This window comes from Rhincodon typus, chromosome 8 (genome assembly GCF_021869965.1).
Source record: "Rhincodon typus isolate 14 chromosome 8, sRhiTyp1.1, whole genome shotgun sequence".
NCBI classification, from domain to species: Eukaryota; Metazoa; Chordata; class Chondrichthyes; order Orectolobiformes; family Rhincodontidae; genus Rhincodon; species Rhincodon typus.
The window spans coordinates 4,883,487-4,899,798 of NC_063339.1; the positions used below are offsets into that span (position 1 = coordinate 4,883,487).

The following is a 16,312-nucleotide window of genomic DNA, read 5'->3' on the forward strand; positions in this document are numbered from 1 at the left end:
TTTTCTGAAGAAGGGTCTAGGCGCGAAACATCAGCCTTCCTGCTCCTCTGATGCTGCTTGGCCTGCTGTGTTCATCCAGCTCTGCACCTTGTTATCTCTGACAACCAATCATCTTGTTTTTGACAAGCCAAAGCTTTTTGTCAATGATAATTTGCCCCTAGTCCACAAACCAATCAGTTTCATTTGTAAACAACTTCTTGGCTCCAGTTCATCTGCTCCACAGGTACAGAAACAGAGAAATTCCTTTATTTGCAAAACATGCAGGCATCCTTGTACATTTTTGGTTTTCACAATAGTTCTTCTCATTTCAGCCCATGGTTTTAAAAAGTACAAAAATACAAAGACATGGTCTTTAAACAATTTACTTTCCTACCAATTTTTGTATCAACAACAAACTTGCTGCCCATATCTTCCATCCCTTCATCCAAGTCATTTATATAGAATATAAAAGTAGAAAGAATTTGTAAAATCTCTCTTTCTGTCTCTGTCTCTCTCTTTTTCTTTTCCCTGACTTCCATATGTTACCCAGTACTGCTATGGTGATATCTAATCTAATATGGTAATATCTAAACATTTAAAATTGTGAGTGTAGATGGATCATCAGCTTTCTGGTACTACAAAGTCTGACTCTAGGCTATTTGGAAGTGAAGACTGTCCCCCTCCCCTTATCACCAACTGCTGCCACCACACTGGATTGAATACATGTTTATCTCGCCAGTTTCCGTGCTATTCTGGAAGCATCATGTGTTGGGATATATCTTCACAGATGCCAATTTGTATTCCAATACGTTACCTCATAATTCGGATGTGAGCCTCTTCAGTCAGTCAGTGACTCTGTGATAGTTGAAAGGCTGGGGCCAATCCTTCGCCCTGTGTCTTTTCAAGAAACACTTGCCATCAGGAGTGGAAATCCTATCTGATCTTGCTCCTCCCTAATCCAAACCTGCTGACAGCCATCATCCAACAGTGAATAAACAAACAATTGAATCTGATATTCCATTGAAATTCTTCTTGCCTAACATGGGTATTTAAAAAGTATTCAAGCAGATATCCGCCTTGCCTATATATAAGAGCAGATTAAAATCAGAACTGTGGATTTAAGCTGTAGATCATGGGTGATTTTTATCTGTCCACCTGACTAGTTTTTAACCAGGTATTCAGCATTAAAATAGCGCCCCGTTGTATTATGTTTTGCAGTATTTTGACAAATATTTTTGTTCCTTTAACCACAGATAAAGGAAGCGACAGGACACCTGAAGATCTTCTCTCCCACATCAAGTTTGTCTTCCTTGCACAGTGGAAGTGATAATGACCTGACATTACACTGCACTCCTAAGGAAACAGCCCCTTCAGCTCCATACAAGGATCAGAGGAGGGTCATTAAAGTTCTCCTCAGCTGGGTGCAGAGGAGAATCACAAAGTAGGTTTCAACTTCATGCCCTTTGCTCTGTTTACAGCAGAACCTTCATTCATGTTGCCCTTGCAGTCTGGAACTCTCCTACTCCTTTTCTTCTCTTTCCCGCACCTATAAAAGCCTCCCCATAATCTACTGCTGGCCATGCAATTGGCCACTTTCCTCCTTGGAATCCACTACATTATTATCAGGTAAGCCATGGCTCAGTTAGTACTGCGCTCAGCAAATAATGTTAGTGTTCCCTCTCCTGCACTGAAGGATTTGGGCTACTTGAGAATGGCCTGATTGTTGCTGTATATCACAAGGTCATAAATACAAGCCCATACCAGAGACTATAATCAACATTTCTTCACTTGGGTCATAATGTTGGAACTCACTTCCACATAGGGTGTAACTACACTCGTAGGATTATAGCCATTTCTAGGGAGCAGCTGACCACCATCACCTCTTGAGTAATTAGGGATGTTCAATTAATGCAGACATAGCCAGTAACACCCACATCCCATGAATGAATAATAAAAACATACAGTTTTTAAGGGAGGGCTTACTCCGTGCTTTCTTTTGAATGAGATGGCAAATCAAGGCTCCTTCTACCCATGGAGGTGATAACGATACCATTACACTCATCAACATCCGTCCCTCAACAAACACCTAAGTAGAGAATATGTAATATTATCTCATTGCACATAGCTCTCCAAAACAGCAAATTACTACAGTACAACACTTCTAAAAAACCTATTTGGCTGTGAAGCACCTTGGAACTAAAGGGATGTTGATTTTTACATTTAGATATACTAGAATGATGACATGACAGTATGGACTAAATTCTGTGGGAAGATAACACCTAGGGTTACATTCCTGAAATTTAGAAGGCTATGGGGTGATTATTTTTGAAATTTTGAGATACTAAGGGAGCAGATTACATAGACAGAAACTATTTCCATTGGTTGGGAGGACTAGAGCCAGGCCATGGCACAGTCTAAAACTAGAAACCAGACATTTAAAAGCTAAATTAGGGAACACTTTTTCATAGTCATACAGCACGGAAACAGACCTTTTGGTTCAACCAGTCCAGGCTGAACATAATCCCAAACTGAACGAGTCCTACCTGCCTGCTCCTGGCCCATATCCCTCCAAATCTTTCCTATTCATGTACTTCTCCAAATGTCTTTTAAATGTTGTAATAGTACCCACATCCATCACATCCTCAGGAAGTTCATTCCACACGTGAACCATCCTCTGTGTAAAAAAAATTTGCCCCTCATGTCTTTTTAAAGTCTCTCCCCTCTCACCTTAAAAATGTGCCCTCTAGTCTTGAAATACTCCATCCAAGGGAAAAGACAACTACCATTAACTCTGTCTATACCTCTCATTATTTTTATAAACTTCCAAAAGGTTACCTCTCAACTTCCTACACTCCAGTGAAAAAAAGTCCCAGCCTGTCCAGCCTTTCTTTACAACTCAAACCTTCCATACCTGGTAACATCCTGGTAAATCTCTTCTGAACCATCTCCAGCTTAATAATATCCTTCCTGTAACTGGGCGACCAGAACTGGACGCAGTATTCTAGAAGAGGCCTCACCAATGTCCTATACATGCAAAAAGTGGCAGAAGTTTGGAATTCTCTTTTACAAATTGTAATTGATGCTAGAACTAAAGCCAATTTTTAATATTAAATCTCAGATTAATACTAAAGAAATGAAGTGATAACCAGATCTGTATGGAGTTATATTACAGTTCAGCCATGATCTCAATGGAGGGTTAGGTTGTAGGGTCAATGTTCTTGTATGTTGTGAAAGGTGCCATTGAAATAGTTATTCCACCTTTTAAGTGCCAAAGGAGATTTTTGTTACTTTAAAATCACTGTAGAAAGAAAAGAATGATTTTCATTCTGTACTTGGCACCTATCCTTTCATGACCTTCTGAGAACAAAATATTTTACCATCAACATGTTATACCGTTATGTTATTGTAATTGTAGATCTATTCACATTAGAACATGGAACATGGAACATAGAACAGTACAGCACACGCCTTCGGCCCAGAATGTTGTGCCGACCTATTATCCTATTCCAAGATCAAAACTAACCTGCATACCCTTCATTTTACTATCATCCATGTACCTATCCAAGAGTCGCTTAAATGTCCCTAATGTGTCTGACTCCATCACCACCACAGCTGGCAGCGCATTCCACGCACCCACCACTCTCCATGGAAAGAACTTACCTCTGACATCTCCCTTGTACCTTCCTCCAATCACCTTTAAAATTATGCCCCCTCGTAATAGTCCTTTCTGCCCTGGGAAAAAGTCTCTGGCTATCCACTCTATCTATGCCTCTCATCATCTTGTACAGATTCTTAAGACTTGTGTGATCCAGCTGATGGCATTACAGGTAGTTCTCCTTGAGATAGTTGCATTATGTGACCTCGCATTATAGAAAATTGCCTTTTAAAATCGCATTATAGGGAAATCTCTGTAAAAAATCGCTTTACTTGTACAGCAGAAAGTTCACGTTATACAAACAGCGTCCACTGTTCATCAATCACATTACAGCCAGTTCGCAATAACGAAGCATGCATTATAGCATGTCCTGTACTGGACAAATCAGATTACTGAATAAAATCTGGCTTAATAGATCATTGATTTTGTTTCTATTTAACAAAGTGATTTTTCACTGAAACGCAATGCTGCAGATTTGAAGTTTCACAATAAAGCAGAATTTCATTATGCAGTAGAAATGAAGTTAAACTAGAATAAATGAAGCTACTCACATATAATACAATGTGGAAGATTTCAAAACATGCTATGAAAGTACAGCTCCCTCTATCCCAACACAGGTAAGTTCTTCTTCACCTTGTCTATAGGTAATTGATTTGATTTATTATTGACATGTGTACCGAGATATAGTGATGAGTATTGTTTTGCTTGCTAACCAGTCAAATCATACCTTGTATTAGAACATCAGGGTAATAGAACAGAATGCAGAATACAGTGGTACAGCTACAGAGAAGGTACAGAGAAAGATCAACTCTAATATGAGCGGTCCATTCATTAGTCTGATAACAGCAGGAAAGGAGCTGTTCTTAAATTTATTGATACGCGTTTTCAAACTTTTGTATCTACTGCCGATTGAAGAGGGCAGAAGAGGGTATTACTGGGATGGGAGGGGTTCTTTGACTATGTTGACTGCTTTCCCAAGGCAGCAGGAAGTGTAGATGGAGTCAATGGAAGGACAGCTGGTTTTCATGATGGACTGGGCTGCGTGTGCAACTACCTGTAATTTCTCGCAGTCTTGGGCAGAGCAGTTGTCATACCAAGCTGTGATGTATCTGGATTGGATGCTTTCCATGCTACATCTAGAAAAATTGAGTCTTTATGGACATGCCAAATTTCCAAAGCTTTGAGGAAGTAGAGGTGCTGGTATGCTTTCTTGACTCTAGCGTCGACATGGATGGACCAGGATAGATTGGTGATATTTACTCCTAGGAACTTGAAGCTCTCGACCACCTCCACCTGAGCACCATTGATACAGATGGGGCGTGTTCTCCATTCCATTCCATTTCTTGAAGTCGATGACTAGCTCTGTTGTCTTAGTGACGTTTGCATCTATTCCGTTTTAGTGAGGGAGAGATTGTTGTCTTTATACTGTGTCACTAAGCTGTTTATCTCACTCCTATACTCTGTCTCGGTCATTGTTTGAGATCCGACCCACTACGGTGGTGTCATCAATGTATTTCTAAATGGAGTTAGAGCTGAATTTACCCGCACAGTCATGAGTATATAAGGAATATAATAAGGGGCTGAGTACACAGCCTTCTGGAGCACTGATGTTGAGGATTATTGTGGAGGAGGTGTTGTCATCTATCCTTACTGATTGCAGTCTGCGGGACAGGAAGTTGAAGATCCTGTTGCAGAGATTTAATATAATTGTTACTTTGAATTCCCAGTCTTGAGAGTTTGATAGCCTTTTTCTTGATTAGTCATACAGCAGGGCTTAGACTTTTTCAGCTTTAAATTACATGTATCATGGTTCTAACCACACAGTTCTGATCTGGAATATTCAATTAAAACCTTTTCATGGAGGTAACTTATTTCTTAACTTTTCTGCATCAACTCCTTTCTCTTCTCAAGGATGAATTATTTTTTGCATCTAACTTCAAGTAGGATTTCTGTGAACTGAACCCAAAAGCTTTCCAGGCTATGGAGATTTTTCTCCCCCCTTGTGAGCAATACGCACTTTTTTCAAGCAGCTTGAACCCTTCAGTGTGGGAGAAGGAGTGCCACTGTTGACAATGCTGTCATTGTGAGATGGGTCCCAAATGTCTGGTGAAATGTCATCATTAGATGTAATTGCTAAAAGCTTTTAAACAAATGTTAAACATTTGTCCTGAGGAGAGATTTCAAGGCATTCGAAAAAGTTTGTGATCAGTTTAGAGATTATTTATCATGAATCACGCAATCATTCTAAGATCATACTACATGTGATAGAATAGCATAAACTTGGGAGGTAAGGCGGGGGGGGGTGAGGTGCGAGGCAGGGAGACACAACGAGAGAGAACATTTTCACAAAGAAATGTTTCACACCTAGAAGTTTAATGGAGGCTAGTTCAATTGAGGCATTTATGAGGGCATTACATGATTAATTGAATAGAAACAATGAATAATGGGTAAAGGCAGGGATTGGTACAAAGACAATGCTGATTTAGAGAGCAATGAGGACGTAATGGTACAAATAGACTCCATCCACACAGTAACAATTCTGCAATTCAATTCTTATGTACCAGTGTGTCTGTCAATTGAGCAAAACCTATGACACCTGCACATTTTCTGATTCAAAACACCACGGTTGAATTTGAATTAGAATCCCTACAGTGTGGAAACAGGCCCTTCGGCCCAACAAGTCCACACCGAACCTCAGAGCATCCCACCCAGATCCATTCCCCTATGACCCACCTAACATACACCCTCTACCCCCGTGAACACTACGGGCAATTTAGCATGGCCAATCCACCTAACCTGCACATCTTTGGACTGTGGGAGGAAACCGGAGCACCCGGAGGAAACCCACGCAGACACGGGGAGAATGTGCAAACTCCACACAGACAGTCGCCCGAGGCTGGAATCGAACCCAGGTCCCTGGCGCTGTGAGGCAGCAGTGCTAACCACTGTGCCACCGTGTCACCCTAACACACCCAAGAATCAAATACCTTACTACACTTCCCTGTTGTTGAGATGTGGTAAGGATTGATTTGCAGGGATGGCATTGTGCTGCATGTATGATTATAAAACTGTCAATACCGTGAACTTTATCATTATACAGGTATGGCGTAGCCATTCAGGACTTTAGTACCAGTTGGAGGAGTGGCATTGCATTCCTAGCTCTCATCAAAGCAATCGACCCGAACTTAGTGGACATGAGAAAAGCTTTGGAGAGACCAAACAGGGTCAATCTTGAAGATGCATTCAAAATAGCGCACGTCAATCTCAACATCCCACCACTACTAGAACCTGAAGGTATGGCAGAATTCTTTCCACAATGAATTATGCTTTCTCTGTACTTAGTCCAAAAAACACTTGAAGACCAGGTCAATTGCCAGATAATGCTCACTCTACATTGTTCCATTTGAGGGTCCTTTTATTCCATTCTCTTGTTGAACCAAGTGACGTTTCCAATTGTACTTTGCTCCGATGCTTGCTAATGATGTGGTCAGACATTGTATTGTGCACTGTTTAGATTTTTTTTTTTTTTACTGTTAAATTTTAACCATGGTACAATAAAAGTGATTTGCATATACTCATTTAAGAATATGAGTTAAAGTGGGGAAACATTGTAAATTAATGTAAACCAATAGCCTCAATTATCTTGGATGTAACAGGGGAGAATTGCAATTCACAGGCTGTCCATTTACAGAAAAACAGGTGGCCAGCAGTTGAAACTCATAGGTGGGCATTTTAGCTGCCCTGTTGTTGCAAAATGTTCACTATTTACTATAATAAAGCAGGATTTTTTAATGTGTGAGGAGCCTGTCTGCCTCAAAGAGGTTTGCTATCAGATCTAGGTTCTTGGCTGGTGTGCAACCCCATACTCAAAATTCAGGTACAAAATTATAACAATACATCTTGTCTTATTTCATCAGTGATTCTGAGAAGAATCACAATCGTTAGGAAGCTTTAGAGGACTTTCAAAAGGAAGATCGTCACAAAATATTTCCAGAATTATTTTTATGGAACTTGAAGGAGTCTGATTCTCCAGGCTCTACAAAAGTATAAATAAGCACCACTAGATTGGTCTTGCCACCTCTCCACCCCCACTCCTCCCTCACTGCTTCATGCCTGTCCTAAAGAATAGTCTGTAGTGTGGCCAAATGCCATAGACAGGCCACAATGCTGTGACATCCATTAGGCTCTTGTCAGTTCCATTCACATGACAGCCATGCATAACCATCATCTTAACTGACTTCCTGTCCAAATCTTTTACTCAAGTTCATTTCCCTTCCTAATTTTGGAAATAGTCACCACAATCTATGCCTTTTTGCCCTCCCCCTGAACATTATCAGAGCAAAACAATAACAACGTAGTGACAATTTTCCTTTCTCTGCAGATGTCGATGTTGAACGTCCAGAAGAACAGTCCATCACCACTTATGTATCGCAGTTTTTGGAGCATTTCCCTGACATCGATGAGGTATGAGATTTGTCTGTTACTGTCTGACCTACAGTGAGCTACATTTAGCTGTTTTTCATCTGCCAATCACTGTTAATTGAATGACTTTGGTCCAGCATTCATTGTGCAGGTATAATAAAAATGAAAAGGAGTATATATTACCTTGTTGGTGTGGTTCTCCACATTTTTTGTCATTGTGGCGTGTTAGAATGTAGAATAGTACAGGAAAATACAGGAACAGGCCCTTCAGCCTACCACGTCTGCACCACCCTTGATGCCATTCTAAACTAATGGCATCTGTCTGCATGATCCATATCCCCCTCTCCCCTGCCTATTCACGTGTCTATCTAAATGCCTGTTAAATTTTGATGATGTATCTGCTTCTACCACCTCCCATGGGCAGTGTGTTCTAGGCACGTATCACCCTCTGTGGGGGGGAAAAAAAAATCATGCTCATGGAGAAGATGTTTTCATGAGTAGGAGTGACTAGGACCTAGGTCACAGCCTTGGTGAAGAGAGGACCTCTTAGATCTGAGTGAGGAGCAATTTCTTCAGCTAGAGGTGGTGAATCTGTGGAATCATTGCTGCAGAGGGCTGTGGAGACCAAGTCATTGAGTGTCCTTAAGATAGCGATAGATACATTCTTGGTTCTTGATTAGTAAGGGAATTAAAGGTTATGGGGTGCAGGCAGGAGCATGATTGAGAAACATGTCAGCCATGATCTAATAGTGGAGCAGACTCGATGGGCTGAATGGCCTAATTCTGCTCCTCTATCTTATGGTGTTATGGTAGACTTCTTCCTCTAAACACCACTGAGTACAGACTTCTTCAATTACTTGGCTTGTTCACAACCAAGGTTTGTCCAAATTTGTAGTGTTAGCAGTGAAACCTCTCTATATTAATCAGCTCATTAGAAGTCTCAGTTACCTGCAGGGTAACTTGTTGCTATCAAAACCTTACAGTGTTAGGGGTGAAGCCTGATTGGGTCAATAAGTCTGCTGGAGTGAAACAGCAACACTAAATGATGTCAGCAAACCTGACTGGGACGGGCAGTGAGCCTGAACTCAAAAGGCCATAATTTGTGTTCTTGTCACATGCTAGCTTTTGGTGAAAAGCTATTAGATGTGTATGTTATCCCAGCTGATTCTGAAAGGTCACTGATGTGTTGGTGCATGAACTTCTACAAATGAGTGATGCTGCTGGTTTGCCTCTTAAATATGGCATCCAGACTTTGGAGCCCAGAAGGTCCCTGCAGGTTTCAGAGCTTCCAGCCTACAAAATTTGGCATTTACTTTCTTGTGTATATGTAATTAGCTGAGAAGAATATAATCTCTTGAGAAAATGCATCCTGCTGCTCTGAGCATGCCCCATCCTCTATTAGGCTTGTTGTCACACTTAAGTCTAAGAGAAAATCCCATCAAAATAAAATTCTGTAAAAAATACTGATCAGATCACCAACGCATTTTCTTCTTTCCAATACCTGGCCAGATGTAAGGGTGGTGGCCATTGGTGCTGAAACCAGTCACTGAGAGGTCTATGAGAGCAGATGTACAGCAATTTTTTTTCCTTTACCTGCCAATGAAAAAAAGTTGCTTTCTACAAATGATGGAAATTAGGGTTTAGTCATGTCATGAAATATTATATATATAATATGAACCCTACTCTAGTTCCTAATTCACATTAATATTTAAGCCGGGTTATTATATCTAATCGTTACTTTTCTTTTGCTGACAGAATGATACTGCAGAATATGCCGATGAATCTCCATTTGAGGACTCTCAAAACAGCTTTGCAGCCATGTCCTCAGATCTTAGTGCACAAGATTCCAATAACATACCCGTTGGAAATGAACATCATGATTCAGATAATGTTTCACCTCCCCTACAGGACCCTACAGTCTTTATATCCTCCCACCTGAAAGATGAGAAATTATCTCCACAAACTGTCGTGGTGAATGACAATCAGCCATTATGTAAAGAAAACGATAATTCTTTTGTTAATCAGGGCAGTAGTTCTGATGAAACAGACATGGTTACCAATGACATGATTGATGTTTCCAATATTGATAAATCAAGTACGTCCTTACATCGAGATAGTCAATTGTCATCTTCTGATCTGCACAATGTACTCCTACAACCTGCTTCTGACAACAATGCCACTGACATGGTAGAGGAGATTTATGTCCTGTTACATCCATTGAAAAGAAAGTCTTCAACTGGTGAGAAAACATTGCTGGAGAAGAAACCTTCCTCTCCCGTCCCTTATGATTCTCATTCACCAATTGCAGCAAATAATGTGTTGAAAGCTGGGTCCAGAGTTGAAACACCTGAATCTTCTTCAGAAAATCAAAGTGACACCTTCTTGGAAATCACATACTCATCTAATAGATTGGATGAAAATCTCAAAAGTCCACAAGATCAGTGTGTTTCTTTATACCATATGGACATTCAATCTAATGCTAGTATGCCTGCTCAGATACGTAAAGTTTCAGAATCATGTACACAGACTGATGAGAAACCATCTCCTGAACAGAATGAGCTATTGCCTTCAGTAATAGATAATGCACTTGTGGGTGATGAAAAAGTGTCTGTAATTCCACTTAATCTTGTGTACTATCCTCATTATGAAGTACCAGTATCTAAGGTACTTGAAGCTTTTTCAGTCACTGGCAGTCCTCAAAAGGAACTTGTCCCAGATTTTCAGAAAGACCTGTCACCACTGCCTGATGAAGCTTACCAATCTTGCTCTGAGCTCAGTGGTTCATTTTCATTGCAGGAACTTAGTCCAACATTCTCTGAAAAAACATTGTGCACCCCTGACCCTGATCAGATTGACAGCTCGAGCAACTCTAACCATGCTGAACCTGGTAAGATTGCTCAGTCATTTTCTTCTTGTCAAGGAACTGAGTTGTCTCAGTTTCTGCCAGTAGCAATGCCTAGCACCACCACCAATGAAAGCATTGTGAACCCTTTTAATAAATTGCCAGAACAGCCTAACTTGGAAGCTATTAATGAACAATTTTTGGAAGGTAAATCTTCAGTGACAAAGAATGGAGATCTTCAGATGTCCAAAAGAGATCATGAAAAGGATCAAGAGGAAAACAGTCTGGGTCCAAAGGTAACAAACGTTCATTACATTTGACACCCTGAATTGAGAGGTCCAGTATAATGTTTTGTAAAGCCTTCCTACTCTCGTGCAGATTACTGCAATATTTTCGAGGCCTCATTTGCTTACAATTCAAACTCTTAACGTTCTGTTGTTAGTTGCTAGTCATAGTTGACCATGGAGTTTCAGAATTCATTTGGTTCAAATTCCCAATGGCAGTCTGAGAATTCGAATTCTGTTTTGCTATAATTCTAGAGATAAAAGTGGAAAGTTTCCAATCTCTTCAAACAGTCTGACCGTTGTGAAAATCCAACTTGTCCACTTAAGGTAATTTTAGAGATTGGAAATTTACCATCCTGCTGAGTCTGGTCTACAAATGTCACTCAGTAGCAACAAAATTGTCTTCCTGGTCTTTTGTATAACTGAGTAGACTGCAAAGCCAATTAAAAGAACAGGTAAAAGTCAAACTTGTGGAGTTTAGTGGTACATTTATGTTGCAAAACATACCAGCTTAACTGCACAGCTAATCTGGAATAGCAATGTAGAAGAACAGTGAGCACTGGTATTGTTACTCATTCCTATGAAATATCAATTGATCTAACCATCCCTGTATCCTTAAATATAAACTAGAGAATAAAGGAGAAATATTCTAAATAGATAATAAAAATAACGGTTACTTGGATGAATTACTGGAGGACTGCCTAGACCTTTGGACAGCAAAATCCAGTTGTCTTTTACTAGATATTTGAGAGATTTTAGCAATGAAAACTGCCGACTGTTTTTAAATTGACAACTAATCAGACCAAACTGTTTTAAAATGCCATAAATTATTTTTTTTAGTTTAATTCAGAATTTCAGGATAACAGAATTTTACAGTACAATAGGAAGCCATTGAGCGCTTCATGTCTGTACCGTCTCTAGAAAGAGCTAGCTAGTTAGTCCCATTCTCTAGCCTTTTCTCCCTAGTCCTCTAAATTCATCACTTTCAAATATATACCCAGATCTCTTTTGAAACCATCTATGGAATCTGCCTCACCACTCTCCTGGGCAGCACACTCCAAATCCTAACAACTTTGTGAGTAAAAAAGTTTCCCCTCATCTCACTCATAGCTCTCTTGCTGACAATCTTGAAATTGTAAACCCTAATTACCGAAATATCAACAAATGGAAACAGAATATCCTTCTTTACCCAGTCAAAGTGGTTCATAATTTTGAACACCTCCATAAAGTCGCCTCTTAATCTCCTTGAAGCAGAAAAGCTTAGGCCAGTTTTCCTTCCTGGTATCTTTCCTTGTATCTAAAATCTCTCATTCCTGGTATCATTGTAGTGAATTTCTTTTACTCTCTCCCCAGGCTTTAACATGCTTCCTTAAATAAAGGGCTCAGAACTGAACACAATACTCCAAATTTGGTCTAACCAATGATTTGTAGAGTTGTAGCATCACTTCCTTGCCTTCATACTTTGCTTGTAAACTGAAGGATCCTATAAGCTTTCTTAACAACTGTTGCAACTTGCCTGGCCACCTTTAGAGAATTATGCTCGTAAACCTCAAGGTTATTCTGCTCCTGTGATACCATCAAAGTTGTACCATTTGAGCCTGTATTTTCTCTCTCAATGTGTTTTCTCCCAAATTGCATTACCTCACATTTCTCTACATCGAAATTCGTCTGCTAAAGGTCTGCTTATTTGGCCAAATTGTCAAACTCGACATTGTCAACATGATATTGTCAACATCAGTATGATTGGAACAGCGATTGGTGATGAGTCTTTCTGAAAAACAGAAACTGTATGGAAAAAGACATAGATGAAGATTAGAAGCAAATTTTGATTTGAAAGTAGAAAGCAGTTTAAATAAAAATCAGCAATGCATATGTTTTTGGAAGATTTTTGAGTTGTGTTGTCTAGAGCTGTCATAGTTAGGCTGATTTTTCTATCCTTTCCAGGCATTAGACAACCAGCTTTTGTATTTGCTGCCAAGTCAAATGGGTCTGAAAGAGACAGGAGAAGATGTGGAGAGTTATGGTGGTGGTCCAGAACAGCCAACTGATACCAAAGATGGGCAACACACTGTCCTGCAAAGTTCTGTGATTTCATGGTGATTTCTATTTCTATCTGACTTTTTGCCCTTCTCCTCTTCTTATTTAGCAGTTAACTTTTCCGTAGACTTTTGCTTCTAATGTACAATCAGCAACCAGGACAACAACTTGTATTTAATATAGAATATTTAATGTAGTAAAATTTCTCCAGAAATCTCAAGTTTCATGGAAGCTAAATAAGACATAAATTGACATTGGGACAAAAAGGAGCAATTGGACTAAGTGACCAGAAGATCATCATTAACTCTTTTCCAAATAAAATTGCAAGCCATAAAACAGATTTTTCTTTATTAAATAACTAATTTTAACTCTTTTCAAACTGATCTCTTGTCTGATACTTGATTTGTGTTTTTTCAGTTCACGTAGTTTAGTAAGTGCTGAAAAATCGCAAGAGAACAGCAGTTATGATATTTTCACCAGCCATAAAGATCACAGCCATGAGTTACTCCTGAAAGCAATGGTGAGTGAAACAGACTAGGGGCTACAATGTGGTTGGGTTAAGTACTAGTCTGTCTAGCAGACAGATCCCATTTAACTACGAGAAGTAGATTTTTCATTTCATTTCTCAATGCTTTTAAAAGGGAGGACTTCAAAAATTCTGAGTTTGGGAGATTTTGTTAAATTAGGTACAGTATTTCACTGAGTGTGTCTGCTTAGATTATGTACTCATATCTTTGGAGTGGGACATGAGTCCACAATCTTTTGCCTTGGCAGCAAGAGTGTTATCACTGAAATGTAGCTAATTTCTGATTCTAATGGGACCAAACTCTACTAAGAAAATCACACCCAGACTGTCAAGTTGTGCAGCTCAACTCACCATCCCAACAAGAAAGATTCTAGCTCCTTCCTTGCAACTGGATACTATTCTCTTCCCTTGCCATTTAACCACAGTCGCCAGTTATTCCTTACAGGCTAATTCTATTCTGCTTCATTATCCCATTTTACAATATCCCTCCTCTAATTTATTAGATTTCAGTTCTTCTAATGACTGGTTTACTTCAAACCCTATTTCCACTGATTTTGAATTCTCCATCCTTAGTACTTTCATCCTTTTCCCCATTCTCTGCTTATTCATTCTCCCTTACCCTCTTACGTACCTTGTTTTTTCTCACTACATTGCCTACATTGGTTCCACTATTTCACAAGAGACCTGAAATATTCCAATTTGTCTTGACAACCTACGTTCAATTGCTTCAGAGATCGACTAGGAGAAGAAAGAAACAGAAAGAAATATACAGTGCAGGTTTGTGGAATTTGGCAGGGTAAAGACTCCACTTTCTATCTGTTTTACTCTCCCCTAATCCTTCTGGTACTGTTTCACAAATTTGACTTGTATTCATCATCTCAGGCTTTTCAACATTTTTCTAGATTTGTCAGGCCTTTATTGCCAAAAGAATAGAGTGTAAAACTAAGGAAATTTTGCTGCAACTCTACAAGGCATTAGTGAGATGGCAGCTAGAGTATAGCATACAATTTTGTCCCCTTACTTGAGGAGGGACGCAGTTGCATTAGACGCAGTTGCATTAGACGTTCCCTGGATTGATTCCAGAGGTGAAGGATTTGTCTTATTAAAACAGATTGAGCAGTTTAGGTCTATGCTGTCTGGAGTTTAGAAAAATGAGGGGAAATCTGATTGAGGTATATAAAATACTGTAGGGGTTTGACAAAGTAGATGTAGACAGGATGTTTCCTGTTGTGGGCTAATCTAGAATGAGAGTTCGTAATTTTAAGATAATGGGTAGCAGATTTAAAGAAGAGATGAGGAGAAGTTACTTCTCTCAAAGGATCATGAATCTGTGGAATTCACAACCACAGTGTGCAGTGCCTACTCCTGCTCCTAGTACTTGTGTTTCTTGCCAATTATTTAAACCTAACAAGACTCTCTATTACTGATAAATATTGCATTTGACCTATAATCCTTGCCTGTTGCTCTGCCCTCCTCAATGTGGTTTGCTCCTATAAAATAACTTTTTTATTGTCCCTTTTCATTCCAGATGAAAGGTCTCTGCCTTCAATACTTTCCTATTTCCAAATATTCACTCCCTACTCCACTGAAGATAGTAGCAATGTGTACTAGTCACTAAGACTCTTTGGACAGAATCTTTCAAGCCTGTAACCACTAGCATCACAGAAATATATTGCTTTTTCTTCACGTCTAATGACAGTACATAGACTGCAGCATTTCAAGAAAACAGCTCACCTCCGTTTCTGAAGAGCAACTAGGGATGGGCAATTATTGTTGGCCCAGTCAGCAACATCCACATCCTGTGAATGATTAATAAACAATATTACAGATGAACCCACTGTATATGTAGTGTTCACTTTTTATTTGTTTCTTTTAATAGCGGCAGTTGTAAGAAGCTAAAACCTTAAGACTTTATTATGGAATTTTAGCGCAAAAGGAGGGGATCCTGACTTGCCAGCCAGTGATAGATGCCTGAACTGCTGGCAGTGCATCATCCTGCCAAAGGAAATTCCACTGGAGGTCGTCATCTGGGCCTTCACCAGAAACCTCATAAGAATTACCACAGCTGCCCTTTTGTGTTCTGAAAAATATAAAAATGGATCGCTGTTTGTGGGAGGAACGCAGCAGACCAGGCAGCATGAGAGGAACAGGAAAGTTTATGTTTTGGGTCAGGACCTTTCTTCAGAAATGGGGAGGGGCAAGGGAGCTCAGAAATAAATAGAGGAGGGGTGGGATTGGGGAAGGTAGGTGGGATGGTGATAGGTGAGTGCAGGTAGGGAGTGGTGGGGATTGGTCAGTGAAGTGGGAGGGGCAGATAGGTGGGATAGAAGATGGACAGGTTGTGTCAGGTTAAGGAGTTGGGGATGAAAGGGAGGGTTGGACATGGGATGAGGCCGGCGTTGGGGAGATTTTAAAACTGGTGAAATCCATGTTTAGGCCATTGGGCTGTAGGCTCCCAAGGCAGAATAGGAAGTGCTGCTCCTCCAGTTTGCGGTGGCATCATTGTGACACTGGAGTAGGCGCGGATGACTGTTCTTTTCCCCCCGGTCCAGGAACTCCCCACTTGC

General features: G+C 40.0%; 1 protein-coding gene across 6 annotated transcripts in view; it reads left to right on the top strand.

Annotated features, from left to right (window-relative positions):
• LOC109910719 (calmin) overlaps positions 1-16,312 on the top strand; it is a 107,138-nt gene that overhangs the window by 75,848 nt on the left and 14,978 nt on the right. For 4 of the 6 annotated variants that reach the window (XM_048600240.1, XM_048600241.1, XM_048600243.1 and 1 more), the window contains 6 exons: positions 1,233-1,420; positions 6,735-6,928; positions 8,016-8,098; positions 9,812-11,194; positions 13,127-13,278; positions 13,637-13,739. In XM_048600240.1, coding sequence (XP_048456197.1) covers positions 1,233-1,420; positions 6,735-6,928; positions 8,016-8,098; positions 9,812-11,194; positions 13,127-13,278; positions 13,637-13,739 — 2,103 coding nt within the window. Of the gene's footprint in view, positions 1-1,232; positions 1,421-6,734; positions 6,929-8,015; positions 8,099-9,811; positions 11,195-13,126; positions 13,279-13,636; positions 13,740-15,273; positions 15,588-16,312 lie in introns of those variants that run through there. The other 2 variants (XM_048600245.1, XM_048600244.1) reach the window with 2 other exon arrangements.